This window comes from Pleuronectes platessa, unplaced genomic scaffold (assembly GCF_947347685.1).
Source record: "Pleuronectes platessa unplaced genomic scaffold, fPlePla1.1 scaffold_223, whole genome shotgun sequence".
NCBI lineage: Eukaryota > Metazoa > Chordata > Actinopteri > Pleuronectiformes > Pleuronectidae > Pleuronectes > Pleuronectes platessa.
The window spans coordinates 21,882-38,237 of NW_026519026.1; the positions used below are offsets into that span (position 1 = coordinate 21,882).

The window sequence follows — 16,356 nt, forward strand, 5'->3', positions numbered from 1 at the left end:
GAGGTGTCGTCACACACACTTGAGACTCTGCAGGAGTTCACAGTTACCAAAGGCTCTTTCTCCTCCTGGCTCTGTGTGTTGTTCTCCTGCTGGGTTCGGGCTGGATGGGATTCAGAGGCCCGACAGGCGGGGGGGGGAATACCTTTTACCTGTAAGTGTCCGTTCATGTTTCTGTGTCAAACTGTGAGAAATCTGAGTGTTGTGCTCCTGCTCACCTGAAACCAGGGTCAGAAAAGAAATGAAGTGAAGAATCGTTGTGTTACCACATACACAACTAGAATAACCACTCTGTGCTGGTGCGGCTGCACCAACCAGCGACCAACTTCAAATCTAATCAGGTCGTCTTTAAGTTTTAATGAAAATTTTTGTTAGAAATTTGACTTTTGTGAGGTCACAGTGATTCTGAACTTTATTTTTTTAACACAAAAATCGAATCACTTCATCCTTGAGTCCGATTGAATGTTCTTCATTGAATTTGAAGTAATTCACTCGAGGCGTTCTGGATATTTCATGTTCACAAGGGAACACACTGAGGAAACATAACTCCTCCAGCCACTGGATGTGTTGAGGAATAAAGAGAAACGTAGTGATGAACATGAACATTCGTGAACTTCTACATCTGACGGCTCATTGTTTGTATCTGTTCCACTTTCTGCTGCATCATCCCAGCTGATCGAGACCCCCCCCCCCCACCTACACACACACACACACACTGAGTGTCGCCCGACAGCAACTCGTGAATCCTGCACGTATATGTATGATAATGAGAGGAAGGGGGATGAAATGCTCCATGGCTGAGATGTGTGGATGTGTGAGTGTGACAGCAGCTTTACTGTGTGTCTCTGTGTGTGTCTGTGTGTGTCTGTGCGACAGAGATAAACAGAGGAGACGAGACAAACTGACAGATGCTTGATAATGACTCCGATACCTCGAAAATGTGCGGAACAAATTCAAATAATGACGGAATCACCTGAGCGGGAAATGTCTCATTTGTCTTTTATCAGGAGAAACAGATTCATTCTGTCACCAGACGGAAATATTCAATATGTGCTACGCTGTTAAAATAATTAAGTGTCAAAAGTTTTAACTTGGAAGCACAGTGTGAATTTATTTTTGACTTATAGATAAGATAAATATAACTTGACTGTTCTAAGAGGGACGTACAGCAGCTAAATACTAATTAATAAATGATAAATAATGTCTCATTAAAACCTGCAGAGCATTTATATATTTATCATGTGTGGTGTAGCTATTAATATCAATGCTAAGGATGTGTAATTATTTATTAATACAATTTGTAATTGACTTGAAAACCGTTTTGAATTATGAATCGTGTGTTAACAATGCATAAGCAGTAGATCTTTGTTCTACCACCGTCGTAGCTGAGTGAATCGTGACATTGGGTTGTTGTTTGTTTTTATTTGGTTTCTTTTCAAATGTATCGCACTATGAAGAACATAATTTAAATATTTAATAATTCCTCAAGTCTGTATATATTTTTTATTGCTGATGGAAAAACGCAATGAAGTCTTTCTGATCCTGACACAGAAAGTGTGTTTGGTGTGTGTGTGTGTGCGCCCCTGTGTGTGTGTGTGAGTGTGTGTGTGTGTGTGTGTGTGTGTGTGTGTGCCCCTGTGTGTGTGTGTGTGTGTGTGTGTGTGTGTGTGTATTTATAACATACCTGCATTGACACGACTTGAACTTGGATTGTTTCTGGTTGAGAAAACAACTGAGGGTCAGCGACTCGCAGGCTGAACTCACCGGTCCTGGAGGAGAGAGAAGGAAAGAGAAGAAAAGAGAAGGAAAGAGAAGGAAAGAGATGGAAAGAGAAGGAAAGAGAAGGAAAGAGAAGGAAAGAGATGGAAAGAGAAGGAAAGAGAAGGAAAGAGAAGGAAAGAGAAGGAAAGAGAAGGAGAGAGAAGCAAAGAGAAGGAAAGAGAAGGAAAGAGAAGGAAAGAGAAGGAAAGAGAAGGAAAGAGAGGCGATGGAAAGAGAAGGAAAGAGAAGGAAAGAGAAGGAAAGAGAAGGAAAGAGAAGGAAAGAGAAGGAAAGAGATGGAAAGAGAAGGAAAGAGACGGAAAGAGAAGGAAAGAGAAGGAAAGAGAAGGAGAGAGAAGCAAAGAGAAGGAAAGAGAAGGAAAGAGAAGGAAAGAGAAGGAAAGAGAAGGAAAGAGAGGCGATGGAAAGAGAAGGAAAGAGAAGGAAAGAGAAGGAAAGAGAAGGAAAGAGATGGAAAGAGAAGGAAAGAGACGGAAAGAGAAGGAAAGAGATGGAAAGAGAAGGAAAGAGAGGCGATGGAAAGAGAAGGAAAGAGAAGGAAAGAGAAGGAAAGAGAAGGAAAGAGAAGGAAAGAGAAGGAAAGAGATGGAAAGAGAAGGAAAGAGACGGAAAGAGAAGGAAAGAGATGGAAAGAGAAGGAAAGAGAGGCGATGGAAAGAGAAGGAAAGAGAAGGAAAGAGAAGGAAAGAGAATGAAAGAGAAGGAAAGAGAAGGAAAGAGAAGGAAAGAGAAGGAAAGAGATGGAAAGAGAAGGAAAGAGACGGAAAGAGAAGGAAAGAGATGGAAAGAGAAGGAAAGAGAGGCGATGGAAAGAGAAGGAAAGAGAAGGAAAGAGAAGGAAAGAGAATGAAAGAGAAGGAAAGAGAAGGAAAGAGAAGGAAAGAGAAGGAAAGAGAAGGAAAGAGAGGCGATGGAAAGAGAAGGAAAGAGAAGGAAAGAGAATGAAAGAGAAGGAAAGAGAAGGAAAGAGAAGGAAAGAGAAGGAAAGAGATGGAAAGAGAAGGAAAGAGACGGAAAGAGAAGGAAAGAGATGGAAAGAGAAGGAAAGAGAGGCGATGGAAAGAGAAGGAAAGAGAAGGAAAGAGAAGGAAAGAGAATGAAAGAGAAGGAAAGAGAAGGAAAGAGAAGGAAAGAGAAGGAAAGAGATGGAAAGAGAAGGAAAGAGACGGAAAGAGAAGGAAAGAGATGGAAAGAGAAGGAAAGAGAGGCGATGGAAAGAGAAGGAAAGAGAAGGAAAGAGAAGGAAAGAGAAGGAAAGAGAAGGAAAGAGAAGGAAAGAGATGGAAAGAGAAGGAAAGAGACGGAAAGAGAAGGAAAGAGATGGAAAGAGAAGGAAAGAGAGGCGATGGAAAGAGAAGGAAAGAGAAGGAAAGAGAAGGAAAGAGAATGAAAGAGAAGGAAAGAGAAGGAAAGAGAAGGAAAGAGAAGGAAAGAGATGGAAAGAGAAGGAAAGAGACGGAAAGAGAAGGAAAGAGATGGAAAGAGAAGGAAAGAGAGGCGATGGAAAGAGAAGGAAAGAGAAGGAAAGAGAAGGAAAGAGAATGAAAGAGAAGGAAAGAGAAGGAAAGAGAAGGAAAGAGAAGGAAAGAGAAGGAAAGAGAGGCGATGGAAAGAGAAGGAAAGAGAAGGAAAGAGAATGAAAGAGAAGGAAAGAGAAGGAAAGAGAAGGAAAGAGAAGGAAAGAGATGGAAAGAGAAGGAAAGAGACGGAAAGAGAAGGAAAGAGATGGAAAGAGAAGGAAAGAGAGGCGATGGAAAGAGAAGGAAAGAGAAGGAAAGAGAAGGAAAGAGAATGAAAGAGAAGGAAAGAGAAGGAAAGAGAAGGAAAGAGAAGGAAAGAGATGGAAAGAGAAGGAAAGAGAAGGAAAGAGAAGGAGAGAGAAGGAAAGAGAAGGAAAGAGAAGGAAAGAGATGGAAAGAGAAGGAAAGAGAGGCGATGGAAAGAGAATGAAAGAGAAGGAGATGGAAAAGAGTCATTTGAAAGTTGAACATTAAAAAACAAAACCCTAAATCCGAGAGGTCAAAGTTCACTCTCTCTCTTTCTTCCCTGGTTCCACTCTGAATAAATAGAGCTGGAGAAACATGCTGGAGGCCGCCCTGTGGGTTTCTGGGAAAATGAGTCCTGAGAGGCCGAGAGTGTGTGTGGTCATTAGATCTAATCCCATCAGAGCATGCATGACAGCAACACACACACACACACACGTACACACACACTCACACACTCATCATCACAAACCTCAGCATTATGAAAGACGAGGATTTTTACCCACAATCCCCTGCAGGGTTGGAGTTGGGACGTGGTCAGGTGACGACCCAATGACTGAGCAGGTTTAGTGACGACTGTAAATACACTTTTTAAAAAGTTAATCTGATTTTAGTTTATGTCAATCCACTGAAATAACATATGGTTTTTGAACATTAATCACATTTTTACTTTATAAACTATGACGACCATGACCCGTTCACCAGCATGGAGGAGGTCCGGGTTCATGATCTATACCTCAAGCAGCCACCAGGGGGCCAGGAAGACACTTTGGCTTAACTATTGGGAGTTGTCACGTCCTCCATCTTTATTTAGAGTCTTATATTTTTTTTTACATCAGTTTGTTATCCATCTGTTTAAGTAGTTTTAAATTCCGGGACCGGAGCCAGCGTTCTTTTACACTTCACTTCATCTTCTCTCGAGGTGGTAAAAAAAACAAAAAAACATTTTCCCTCTTGTTGCTTTAATGAGACAGAACCACAACTAGTGTCAGTTGAGTTTAATAGAGAAGGAGGCTGCAGTCATATCAAGGACAGAGGAGACGGAGCAAGGATTTATGAGAGGAGACTCCACCACCTCTAGTCTGGTGAATAGAGTGAGTCACTTCCTCCAGGGACGATCCTGAAGCTCCTGAAACATCACGTCAGTAAAGTCTGGACGATACTTCAAGCTCACAGTTAACAACAAGTGACTTGAGTATTTGTTGTGTTCATTGTATTTGAAAGATGGAATCTCTTAATATTTAAACGAGTGTTTCATTTTACTTTTGACCTTATTTTGAATAAGATACAAGACAATATGAGAGTTATCGATTAATATTCCCAGTTTTCATGTTAGACTGTGACTCACATCCCATCTTAACGCCAGAAGTTTTAAAACCTCAACCTGAAGTAGTTTAATGCACGATGCTTAAAATGGGAGAATAGATGTAAATATAATCGGTATGAGGAAAGCGTGGAAACCTTTTAAAGTATTGAGGCATATTAAAATCTAAAAACTGGAATATGAGCAGAATATCTCTCCTTTGAGGGAACTGGACGGTGAGAGGTTATTTCCAAAGCCTGATTCCTGACAGTTACTGGTTTATGGGAGAAGCCATTACACACTGTCACAGAGCTTTTCACCAATAATTAAATGCTTTCCGAAATTAAAATTGCCGGCGTCTAAAGTGAAATTTGTCACAGCTCCACAGCAGTTGTTACGGGTGGAATAATTACGGCCCATTAAAGATGTATTGGACGGCTTATTAAAATAACATAAGTAGTTCTGCGGGAGAGAAAAAAAAAGCCACAGTGCTGCTAAATCTCTTTTTATGCACATACTATAAAAGTGACTGGTACATTTGTTGTATTCATTATAGATGAAAGACGTTTCAATGCAGCCTTGAGACTCAAGTGTTTGATCTGTGTGTGTATAAATATACTTCCACGCTGAGGTGCACGTCCCTCCAGACGTAAAGTACAGTTTGTGTTCTCTCCTTGGGAACTTGTCATGTTCTGCAGAGACGACAAACACGTTCTTCTGAGGAAAGAGGTTCAACGTCTCCAGATCTCTTTCATCCACGATGATCTGCAGCTCGCGGCTTCGTAAGCGATTTGTTTTATTGTTTTATTCTCACGTTGGAAACCTTCGAGGCAATCGAACCCGAGAGCTTTTGTTCTTGGCTCCGTGTTTGTAAAAAATATGTAAAAAATATGGCTGTAATATGCAGATTTAATCCTATTTGGGGGTTTTATGTTTTACTCTCCCCATCAATCTAATGGCTCAGAACTGGGCAGACGACCACATTCTGCTAATTCACTGGCACGAGGCCATTCGGGGCCAAACCAGCTCAAATCAGGGTTGAGTAATGGGCTTTTTAGAACTTCCCTGATTGGCTGAACGGACGCTGGCCCTCGAACCTGAAACGCCACGACACAACAGCTGTACTGTGGAGAACTGAGCTTTTAAAAGAGGCTGCACTTCCTCCTCCTGTACACGCAGCATTAGCATCCTCCCTCATCCTCCGAGGTCACACGCCGGAGATGCAGAAATATGCAAAGACGACCACATCAAGTGAAACGTGCAAATGTAATGCATCTCCAATCTACGTGTGGGTTAATGGGAATGAACCCTCCAGCCAGGAAGCGGCATAAATCAGAGAGAGGCGGCGGGCGACTCCGACAATAACGGGAGCGGCAGTAAAATGAAATGTCACGACACTCGCGGATGAAGAGGAGGGAGAAGTAAATTGATGTCAACTTTAATATACTGGAGAAGGTAAATATTGTGTCACAACAATGGCGATAAAATGAGGAATTAATTTTAATACCAGCTGCAGTTTAAGTGTCGGGAATAAACTGGATGGTGTGGAAAAATACATATCGGTGCCAGTTGGGATTCAAACCACCGACCTGGATTTGTCTTTCTGGTGTCTGAAGCGGACCCGTCCACTCCTCAGCTCCTCCCACGTGAAGGTGTGGTCTCCGGTCAGCTCCTGGCCTCCTCTGCCTCGCCCCCCCCTCCCTTCTGCCTCGCCCTCTCCGAACCGAAGCAGCCGCCCGTTGCTCGGTCCCTGGACCAGCTGGAAGACGAGCCGCTCCGAGGGGCTGTCCGGGTCCCGGACCGCGAGCAGCGCCGGGGTCAGCGGGGAGGTGCCGCCCACCGGAACCAGCAGGGAGCCGCTGACCTGGAGGGCGGGGGGGTGGGTGTTGGCTGTGATGGGCAGGTGGACAAAAGGAAAGATGAAGATCAGTGAAAATCTAGAGTTAGAGTTGAGGTGAACTTGAAGTTAGATCATATCTCTCGTGATATTTTTCAATAAACAAATGTGAAGAAGTGCAGATTAATTCAACTTCATGCACAGACCCAGAAGTTCAGAAGTTTAAAAAAAGAAGTTTACAAAATAAAGCTGAAAATGCGTCTTCTTAATTATAATTAACTGTCAAAACACAATGAGGAACTTTGAGCTTATGAGTAATGAATTTTACTGCTTTTTTAAAGCTTTAAATGTCTCTAATTAAAATTACAGCTCGATCAAACTACGAGCGGGCGACAGTGTGTGTGTGTGTGTGTGTGTGTGTGTGTGTGTGTGTGTGTGTGTGTGTGTGTGTGTGTGTGTGTATATGTGTGTGTATATGTGTGTGTGTGTGGAGCGAGGCGTCTCATTCCCGACGTGGCATTTTCAGAAGCTGTTTTAATTGGAGCTGACTCTGTTGAGGAACTTTGTAAAGATCAAGTCGTCTGAGAGTCGGCGTCGTGATCTCATTACTCTCTCTCTCTCTCTTTCTCTCTCTCTCTCTCTCTCTCTCTCTCTCTCCTCTAACGATGCACACAGCCGCGTTAACAAAGTCCTAAACTTTCACTTTTGTCCAGATAATCACGACACAGACGACAATAACCGGATCATTCAAACCCACATCAGTCGAAGCCTGGAGGCGGAAAAATCGTTCATTATTACACAAGAAGTAAATCATTAATCACAAAGGGCCAACGTGATCGTATTTTTCTCTGTTAGTCACATATATTGTCACATTTCATAAATCATCTCAGAGCCACAGTGAGACGCGGTGACGGCCTCGGGGCGACTCCGCCTTCAGGTTCACGTCCAGCTGACATGAGAGGAAAGTACAAGACTCCTTTGAAGACGGGACTCTGCACACGAGGCATATGTCAGGAGAACTAGATTATTATATCATAAACAGGAAACTTTTGAAGTGAGACACTTAATGTTCACGTCTTTTCTCTGGAGTTCTGTAGTAAAGTGTCAGATGTCTGATTGAGCCCATTGGAGAGTACAGCAGGAGATTAAAGGAGGATGTACCTCCAACGAGTCGGCTCATTGATGAGGCTTCAAACTATAATAATATAAATTTCACAGGATGAAGAAGAGGAACCATCCACGAAGAAGACACAGAAGAAGGTGTCAACTTGGAAAGAGAAGGAGATGTGTAGTGAACAAAGCCATTTTCCTGCAGAGTGCATCAGTCCTCCATCTGAACACTCTGAATAATCTCCTTGTTGCTACAGCAGAGATATAATCTTATAGGGTAATACTTATAAAAGTATAAATATCACAGTGGTGAATTCTGGAAACATTTCTTCTTGTAAATGTATAAAAATCCTCCCCAGACACAAAATGTTCCTGAACTCAGTTGTTTTAAAATCCAGAAACATCAGTGTTGAGTCAAAGATCAGGAACAATGGCGGCTTTTTAACATTCTACAGTAGCTGTGTGTGTTTATTCATTCAAACAGGAAACTGAAGTCTTTTCTCAGTCGACACACAGATGTTTCACCTGCCACACAAAACTTGTTCCAATCCCATTTCTGTTCCATCTCAGCCACAGATGGTTCAGAGTAAAACATCTGGCACATCAGGCCTCAGAGCGTGTCTCAGCTCACACATCAAACAGGCAGACGTGGTGTTATTACCCTGGCAGGTCCTGGTCCTCTGCTCGGCGTAGTACCCGTGTCCACAGTCGGGGGCGCAGTATCCTTCTATGAGGAAGGTTCGATCCCGACAGGCCCGGCAGCGCCCGACCCCGTCGCACAGGGCGCAGTCTGAGGAGCACGCTGAGGAAGGAGGAAGTAGGAAGTAGGAAGTAGGAAGTAGGAAGTGGCAATCATTTTTATTCTGCTGGAGAGCTTTTCATACTTTTTAGTTTTTTAATTATCACAAAATGTTTAATTAAACACAGAATAATGAAATGATTCTAGATGAAGTGTAAAACTCTCACGTTTGCAGAGCTGCGTGGAGACGTCCAGGAAGTAGCTCCTCCCACATTCCAGCACGCACTGACCCAGCAGGGGGGCGTGGGGGGGCTGACACTGCTGACACTGTCCGGGACCTCGACACCGCACACAGTGCTCGTCACAACCTGCAGACACACACACACACACACACAAACATTTAATACTGGGATAACCAAGGTGACATCCAACACGCAACATAAAGTTGTTTCACATTTTGTGGTGAATATTTGTCATTTTGGAGAATATTTTTCATATATATGACGTTTCCCTTACATATTATAATGATTATGTTAATATGTGACCTTTTACCTGAGAGTTATGAGGAGCTGTGCAACACGTCACATGAAAAAATAGATTAAACTGTGACGTTGACGTTTGATCCCCTGAATCTAATCAGTTCATCGTCTCAGTGAACATTTGTGCCAGTTTTAAAAAGATTTTCTCAAAATGTTCCTGATATATCGTGTTCACAACAATATGATGGACAGATGGACAGACAACTGGGGTGGGACCACTGAGCGTCTCCAGGACAGAACCAGAACCAGACCAGTTCAGAGTCTGAACCTTCATGGAAACAGCACCAGAGCTCATGATGTAAAAACGTCTCAACGACCTCTGTGCTTTCTGCTGATTAACGGTTTTAATAAGAAGGGAAACGATCGAATATTTCATCTGGAAACTTCAGTTAATGTGCAAGTGTAAGAAATAAAACAGTTGGAGATTCATCAGCTGCTCGTGACACGTGGAGGATCTGCTCTCTGCTGAACTGACCGAGGCATCTGTCTCCGTCCCGGTAGGAGCCGGGGGAGCAGCCCTGGGTGCACACGCCCTCCTGCAGCACGTATCCCTCCATGCACTGCAGGCAGTCCGTCCTCAGGGGGCCTCGACAGGCGTTACAGCTCCAGTCACACTCTGGAGGGAGGAGGAGGAGGAGGAGGAGGAGGAGGAGGAGGAGGAGTGTGCAGGGACGTTGGGATTAGACGAAGAAGGTGAGAGCAGAAAAAAGAGAGGAAGAGATTAATAAACACTTTCCCAGCAGGGGATTTATTTTAAACCCATTTACCTCTTCTCTCTTTTCACATCTGTTGTGTTTTTGTGCTACGCTCCATTAATATTGGCAAGAACACTGAACACAATTAGGACAAAATGAAAATGTGTGTGTCTGTGCTGCGGGACTCAGGTTTCTACAAACAGAAGAGGATTAACCTGCAGAGGCAGAGATTATCAACCAGGGGGCGATTACCAGGGAATCTACAGTTTCTACACGAGTTGTGATGCTACTCATGAAAATGTCTTTGGAAATTTGTCTTAGAAACAAGATGATCAGTATTAAATGAATTAATGAATTATTAATTGGTCCATCAGTTGGACTGGGAGACACTTTTGTCTGTTTGCAAAGAGGTGAACTGGTCAACGAGCCAAAGAATCCTCTAACGATTATGTTTTTCTTAGATGGATTTAAACAGGATCCTCTGGACGTTTGTTTTCAAATGGATTAAAAAGTTCTGAAACTCTCTCTGAACATTCAGCCTCATCTGAAAGTCCACGTCTGTGCCGGCTGCCTGTCAATCTCCTGAGTGACAGCGGCTCAGTAGGAGGCAGATGAGTGACAGCGGCAGGGACAGAGGAACCTTCCACAGGGTTCATTTGAGGACACAGAGGATGCCCACAGGTTCCTCATCAGGAAAACATGATCAATAAACCAAAACCTGCTGCTGGCAGGAGAGCTGAGGGTTTTATGAGAGATTCTCCCTGAGGGAACTTTGAAAGTTCCTCTGTGGTCTGGGAACTGGAAACTCCCAGAGGTTCCTCAAGAGAGCGGCACTGCTCTCTGACGGATGGAGCTGGAACCACCTGTCGACACGGGGCTCACTGTGAACCGCCTCGCAGGGAATCGAACTGTGAACGGAGCCGCTCCTAATTAGCTCGGCTGCTAATCCCACAACAGACGTGTTCCACCTCAATTTCATTTGTGTAGCGTCAAATCGGATTAAACGTTATCTTAAGGCTCTTAACAGAGAAGGTGAAGACGTATCCCCCCCCCCCCCCCACGCACACACACACACACACACACACACACACGCACACGCACACACACACACACACACACAGAGTCGCCTTATTGAATAAATGACATCACAAGGTGAATATTAAAGAACCAACGCGGAATCAAACGCCCGGATGCAAAGGTCACAACATGAATAGAAGTTGTGTTATGCAGTTATGTTGTGGTGTTGTGGTGTATGTATTTGGGTTATCACTTGCATATGCAGTTGTGTTGTGGTGTGTGTGTACATGTGCTGTCAGTTATGCAGATGTGTTGTGTCGTTTGTATTTGTGTTGTGGAGTGTTTGTAGTTGTGTTGTCACTTATGCTGCTGTGTTGTGTTGTGAAGTTTGTATTTGTGTTGTCACTTGCTTATACATTTGAGTTGTGGTGTGTTTGTAGATGTGCTGTCAGTTATGCAGATGTGTTGTGGTGTGTTTGTGGTTGTGCTGTAACCTATGCAGATGTGTTGTGTTGTTACTTATTCATGTTGTGGATTATTCATTTGTGTTTTCTGCTCACAGACTTTTGTGAGACATCTCGGCCAGTTGTGTAGTTTTTGTGTTATCCTTCTAACAAACAAACAGAGACCAGAACCTCCTTGGCGGAGGGAACATGTCATTTCACACGTCTTATTTTTGCGTTCGCTGTCACACGGAGTCAGACTCATCCTGACAGGAAGTAGTTCAGGCTGGTTAGTGGGGGATTAGACACAAGAACACGGTTACGTGAGGAAGAGAGATGTCAATCATTCAGGGACGTGGATCCTCTGAAGCTCGTCCCTCAACACCTCCGTGCACAGGAAGATGCAACAGTGAGTTCAAACAGACACACAAAACATTTAGGATTTGCATATGGAGATATGCAGATGGACCCTGTAAACGCCGCGCTACACGCAATATGGCTGCAGAGTAATTTATGAATATCATAAAAGACAGACTACATATCCTCAGTGTTAATGTGCTGCCCCCCCCCTCGTCCCCCCACCCCCGTCCCTGTGTGGCTGCAGTGTGTTGCGTTGTGTACCTCTGCAGGCGCGGGTCGTGGTGTTGAGGTAGTACTGATGGGCGCAGCTGTCGTACTGGCATTCTCCGAACAGCAGCACCTTGGCCGGGTCGCGGCAGGAAGTGCAGACGCCGGCCATGTCACACGTCTGGCACTGGCGCTCGCAGGCTGCAGGGGACAAGGGGGGGGGGGGGGGGGGGCAGGTGGGACGGGAGGTCAGAGGTCAGAGGTCAAAGACGAGCGGGGACACAACGTTGGATGTTGGTGTAATCGACATTAAAACGTTGATAATTCAATTTCACGTTTGCAAAATTATAACCCAGCTCTTCAGGCAACAGGATTTAATATAACACAGAACCAGGACGAGTTGATTGGATCCTGGTTGTTTATCTGCTCGTATCTCAAAGTTACTCGACGCCTTCACATGGATTTTGTCCGAAGGCCGAGGATTAAACCAAATGTAAGGATTCATAAGCATTTTCAAGAATTTGCTCATTAACTCTGAGTATGTGTCAGTTTGAATAAAAAGACTCACAACCTTTGTTTCAAACTTTCAAGGCAACAGAAGCACAAACAATAAAGAGAGTTTCCACAGCAGCTTCACTTCCAAACATTACAGACGGCCCCAAAATGAGCTGGTGTTAATTAAAGAGCTATTTATTCCACCTCATATTAATAATTCATGAATTCTCATATGTAAATCAGATTCAGTTACCCTGACAGATCCTGTGACCGTTGTCAAAGTAGCCGAGGGGACACCTGGGAGCACAGAGACCGGACGCCAGCAGGACGTCGCTGCCGTGGCAGGAAGTGCAGGCGAGAGGCCCCGCCCCTCCGCAGGCCTCACACGAAGAATGGCATCCTGGGAAACAAAACAACAACAACAACAACGACGATAAATAACAGAAGATGAAACTTAAAGATGAAACAGCTGATGTAGCATTATTCTAAACGTGAAGCCAAAGGGACTTGATCGCCTCCTGGTGGCAGGCTGAAGGATTTGATTTTAATTAGTTGATTGACATCGTAAAAATGTCCTAATTGACGACTCCTGATTGTCAGGTGTGTGGATCTGTGGGATCTTAATATTACAGCTCCACACATTGATCTGGTACAAAATGGCTTCAATTCTCTATATATAGCTTCTCTGATTGGTTCTTATTTAAAGTACAGTACAAGGAAACAGTATATTAAACTTGCAGTACAGTACATACAGTGTTTCACATTGACCCCAGTGTGAACATCCTGCAACTTGAAAGCTGCTGAAGTATTGAGTCCTTGATGAAAAGAGAAGCGTGAAGAATCCTGATGAAAGCCACATTCTCTACACTCCAGTTTAAAAATACATATTCATGAGTCCCACTAATCAGCATCGAGGGCCCCGTTGTTCTCACTCCACCATCCCCACCATCACCACCACCCCCCCCCCCCCCACCACCACCACCACCACCTGACTCCACTCACTGTGCATCCAGAGTCTTACATAATCATCATCTACTCCAGAAAACTGTGGCTGCAAATATCTCTGATTCAGCGAAAAACTGCATCGTCAGCGCCGAGTCAACATCGGGGGCCGGGAGGTTTTATGAAATATGGTTTTATTTAATTACAGCGATGCATGAAAACAAATATATTTTCCTGTAAGCGAGCAGATGCTGTGTATTCAGAGGGTTTTAGCTTCTCACAGCCTGAGGCTTCGTGTTCACTCTCTGAATCTGACGAAGAGGCGGATGATTACTCTGATGATCAGGGCCATAAAAACCAATGATTGATTGAGGATGAAGAGGAAGAGGAGGAGGGTGATGTGGATTTGAATGATGAGGGAAGATGTGGAGAACGATGAAGACACAAGTGGTGGATGTTAAATAGACGAGATGATGATGAGATGGAAAGTTATGATTAATTAAGAGGATGATAATGATGAAATCAAGCAAACTGAGGATGATGAGGATGATGAGGGTGATAATGAGGAAGGAATATGCTGAGATGGAGAATGATAACATTGAGACTGATAATAATCAGATGATGAAGATGGTAGTGTCATAATATTCTCAGATAAATCATAATAAACCAGAGAACATTTCCACTCCCTTTGTTTTCTCACTTTAAATCCAGAGCAACACTTTATACATTTATCTCAGTTTCCTCAAACTCAGTAAATCCAATCGAATCCTAAAATCTCTTCCGGCACAAAGTTGTTGTTTCTGAATCTTTAAATCACGATTCACAGCCGAGCTTCCAAACACTGAGAGAGAGAGAGGAGGAACTTTGAGGATTTGTTGTTCGACAAAAATCACTGAGTATATGAAAGTTGTTTTCTCAAGTTGTTGTTGTCCAGCCTGTGACCATATGTAAGGCCTGAGACTGGAATCCCTCCAGTAGACCAGCTCTCCCAGTACCTGCAACGTTATGGGGCAGCTTCATGGAGTAGATAAATCCATGGAAGATTTAAAGATCTTCCATGGATTTGATTATTCTGACACTTTTCCCCTTCAGGGCTTCTCCTGCCCGACCTCTGACCTCTTCTGATGTCCTGTATAAAGGCAGAAGGAGCTCCTTACTCATGCAGGCTCCGTGCCAGCCGTAGTGGCCCCGGGGGCACTGGGAGGTGCAGTGGTCTCCCAGCAGCCAGGTCCTCGTCTCTCGACACCACAGGCACACGCTGCCGACGCCCGTCTGCAGGTCGGCTGTGCAGCGCTGGCAGTCCGAGCTGCACTCTGCAGGAAGGACACACACAGGGAGAGGGTGAGACTTCAGATATATCACAGATACAAACTTCATGTTACCTTCATGTTGAGGAGGCAGGGCTATATGACCTTTACACTTTGGCTTCACTTTCAAACAGCCGCCATATTGTCCATCTTTATTTAACATGATGAGATAGCATCATAGGCAGCAGGCAGACTGGAGGAGCTGGGGATCGAACCACCAACCGGACGTTTGGTGCCCGACCCGCTCTGTGCCCTTCAACAAGCCAATTGTATCTCAAGTTATTGAGCTTTAAATCCTTCAGAGTTTGTGTCAGGACCTTTTAACGACCTCACATGAAGCTCTAACCTGATTATATAGATTCAACTATCTATTTCCATCTATAGTTTTACTTCTTCTCAACTTCTGAAGGGATTGAAAAGCTCGAGGGATTCGACTCCTTCAAGGCCGAACAGAAGAGAGCAGGTGAAGACAATTAATAGAAAAGAAAAGTGCGACCCTAATGAGGATTGTCTGGTCCTAACATGCTGGAATCAAATCCAGCTGATTGCTCTTCTGTGGGGGGGGGGATAATTGGAAAAAGAGAATGGGTCTGGTTCAGTTCTTATCTCCACCACCTCGTCCTCCCTCGTCCTCACGCAGCCCAGACGGAGATTAGCAGAAGAATAAAGAGCAGCTATCTGACGGGATCTGGGTTGTGTCTGTGGCCCTGATGTGGGTTCCCTGAGATAAACATCTGCAGGTGAAGAGCTGCGTGTCGGGGGGGGGGCAGATAAAGAGGCGGCGGCTCACGTGCGGGTGAATCAGAAAGAAAAGAAGAAGTGTTAAAACCATGAAAGCACTTCTCTTTCTTTAAGGATCATGAACGAGGGATTACAGGGTGGGAACAGGAGTCGGGTTTAATCCCAAAACGTATCAGGTGATCATCTGTCTGGGTTCTTTTAGCACGTAGACATATTATCATTTCAAATTCAAGGGCTGTAATCTATCGGCTCCGACGGGTCTTTAGAGGAATTAATCTCTTCAGTGGGTTTATCTGGGCTCTACTTCTTTTGTCTAGTCTTTGATTTTCTATTGTATCATTTGCTTCTCGTCTCTGATGTTTAGTTTTCTTGTTTTCATCTTTGTGAAGCTTGTTTGAAAGATGCTGTTTTAAATGAAGATTACTGTTATTCATTATAAATTGAACAATGCTCAGTGATATTCAGATTTAACAGCAGCTCCTTGTTGTGTTTATATGAAATTAATACCTATTGTGACATACAAGTGAAAATGAATGAGTTTTCTCAGGGAAAAATCTCAAATGGACGAGTTCATTTATTAATTTATTTTAATTTAGGCACATCCACATTAGGAACGGCCTTTAAAGGTCAAAAGTCAAATAGAAGACTTTAGATGAATTTGTATGAAATAGTGTCAAAGCTGAACTTAGAACAAACAGAATTTTAAAAGTTCAGAACTTACAAAAAATTAAGTTCCACTGCCGTAGTTTCCATTCTTATCTAGTTTAGAGATAAATCAGTGGTTTGTTTTCATATTAAATTGGTGGAAAATTATGAGTCAAAGGAAATAATATCCACTCATTAACTTGATTTCTAACAGGAAAGTACATTTCAATCCCTGGTACATTATTATTTTGGAGGGATAAATCAATATTCCCACATTAACTTGAATTCCTTTTGAAAAAGTGCATGTTATAGATATATATATATAATAAGTAAAATCTATTTTACATTTAAAGGCTCTGTGTATTTATGGTAGATTTAAGTGGTAAAGGTTATATTTGCTCTGAAGCTAATTTGGAATAGTACTCAGGTAATAT

The 16,356-nt window shown here is 43.5% G+C and overlaps 1 protein-coding gene across 1 annotated transcript in view; it reads right to left on the reverse strand.

Annotated features, from left to right (window-relative positions):
- Positions 1 to 16,356, reverse strand: part of LOC128436373 (extracellular matrix organizing protein FRAS1) — a gene marked incomplete at its 3' end in the record, with an annotated part of 53,753 nt that overhangs the window by 20,687 nt on the left and 16,710 nt on the right. Inside the window, exons 9-16 of the mRNA XM_053418139.1 lie at positions 14,387 to 14,542; positions 12,541 to 12,687; positions 11,847 to 11,993; positions 9,546 to 9,686; positions 8,759 to 8,899; positions 8,454 to 8,594; positions 6,435 to 6,735; positions 1,682 to 1,766 (exon numbers count right to left, since the gene is read on the reverse strand). Of these exons, the coding sequence (XP_053274114.1) occupies positions 1,682 to 1,766; positions 6,435 to 6,735; positions 8,454 to 8,594; positions 8,759 to 8,899; positions 9,546 to 9,686; positions 11,847 to 11,993; positions 12,541 to 12,687; positions 14,387 to 14,542 (1,259 nt within the window). The remainder of the gene's footprint in view (positions 1 to 1,681; positions 1,767 to 6,434; positions 6,736 to 8,453; positions 8,595 to 8,758; positions 8,900 to 9,545; positions 9,687 to 11,846; positions 11,994 to 12,540; positions 12,688 to 14,386; positions 14,543 to 16,356) is intronic.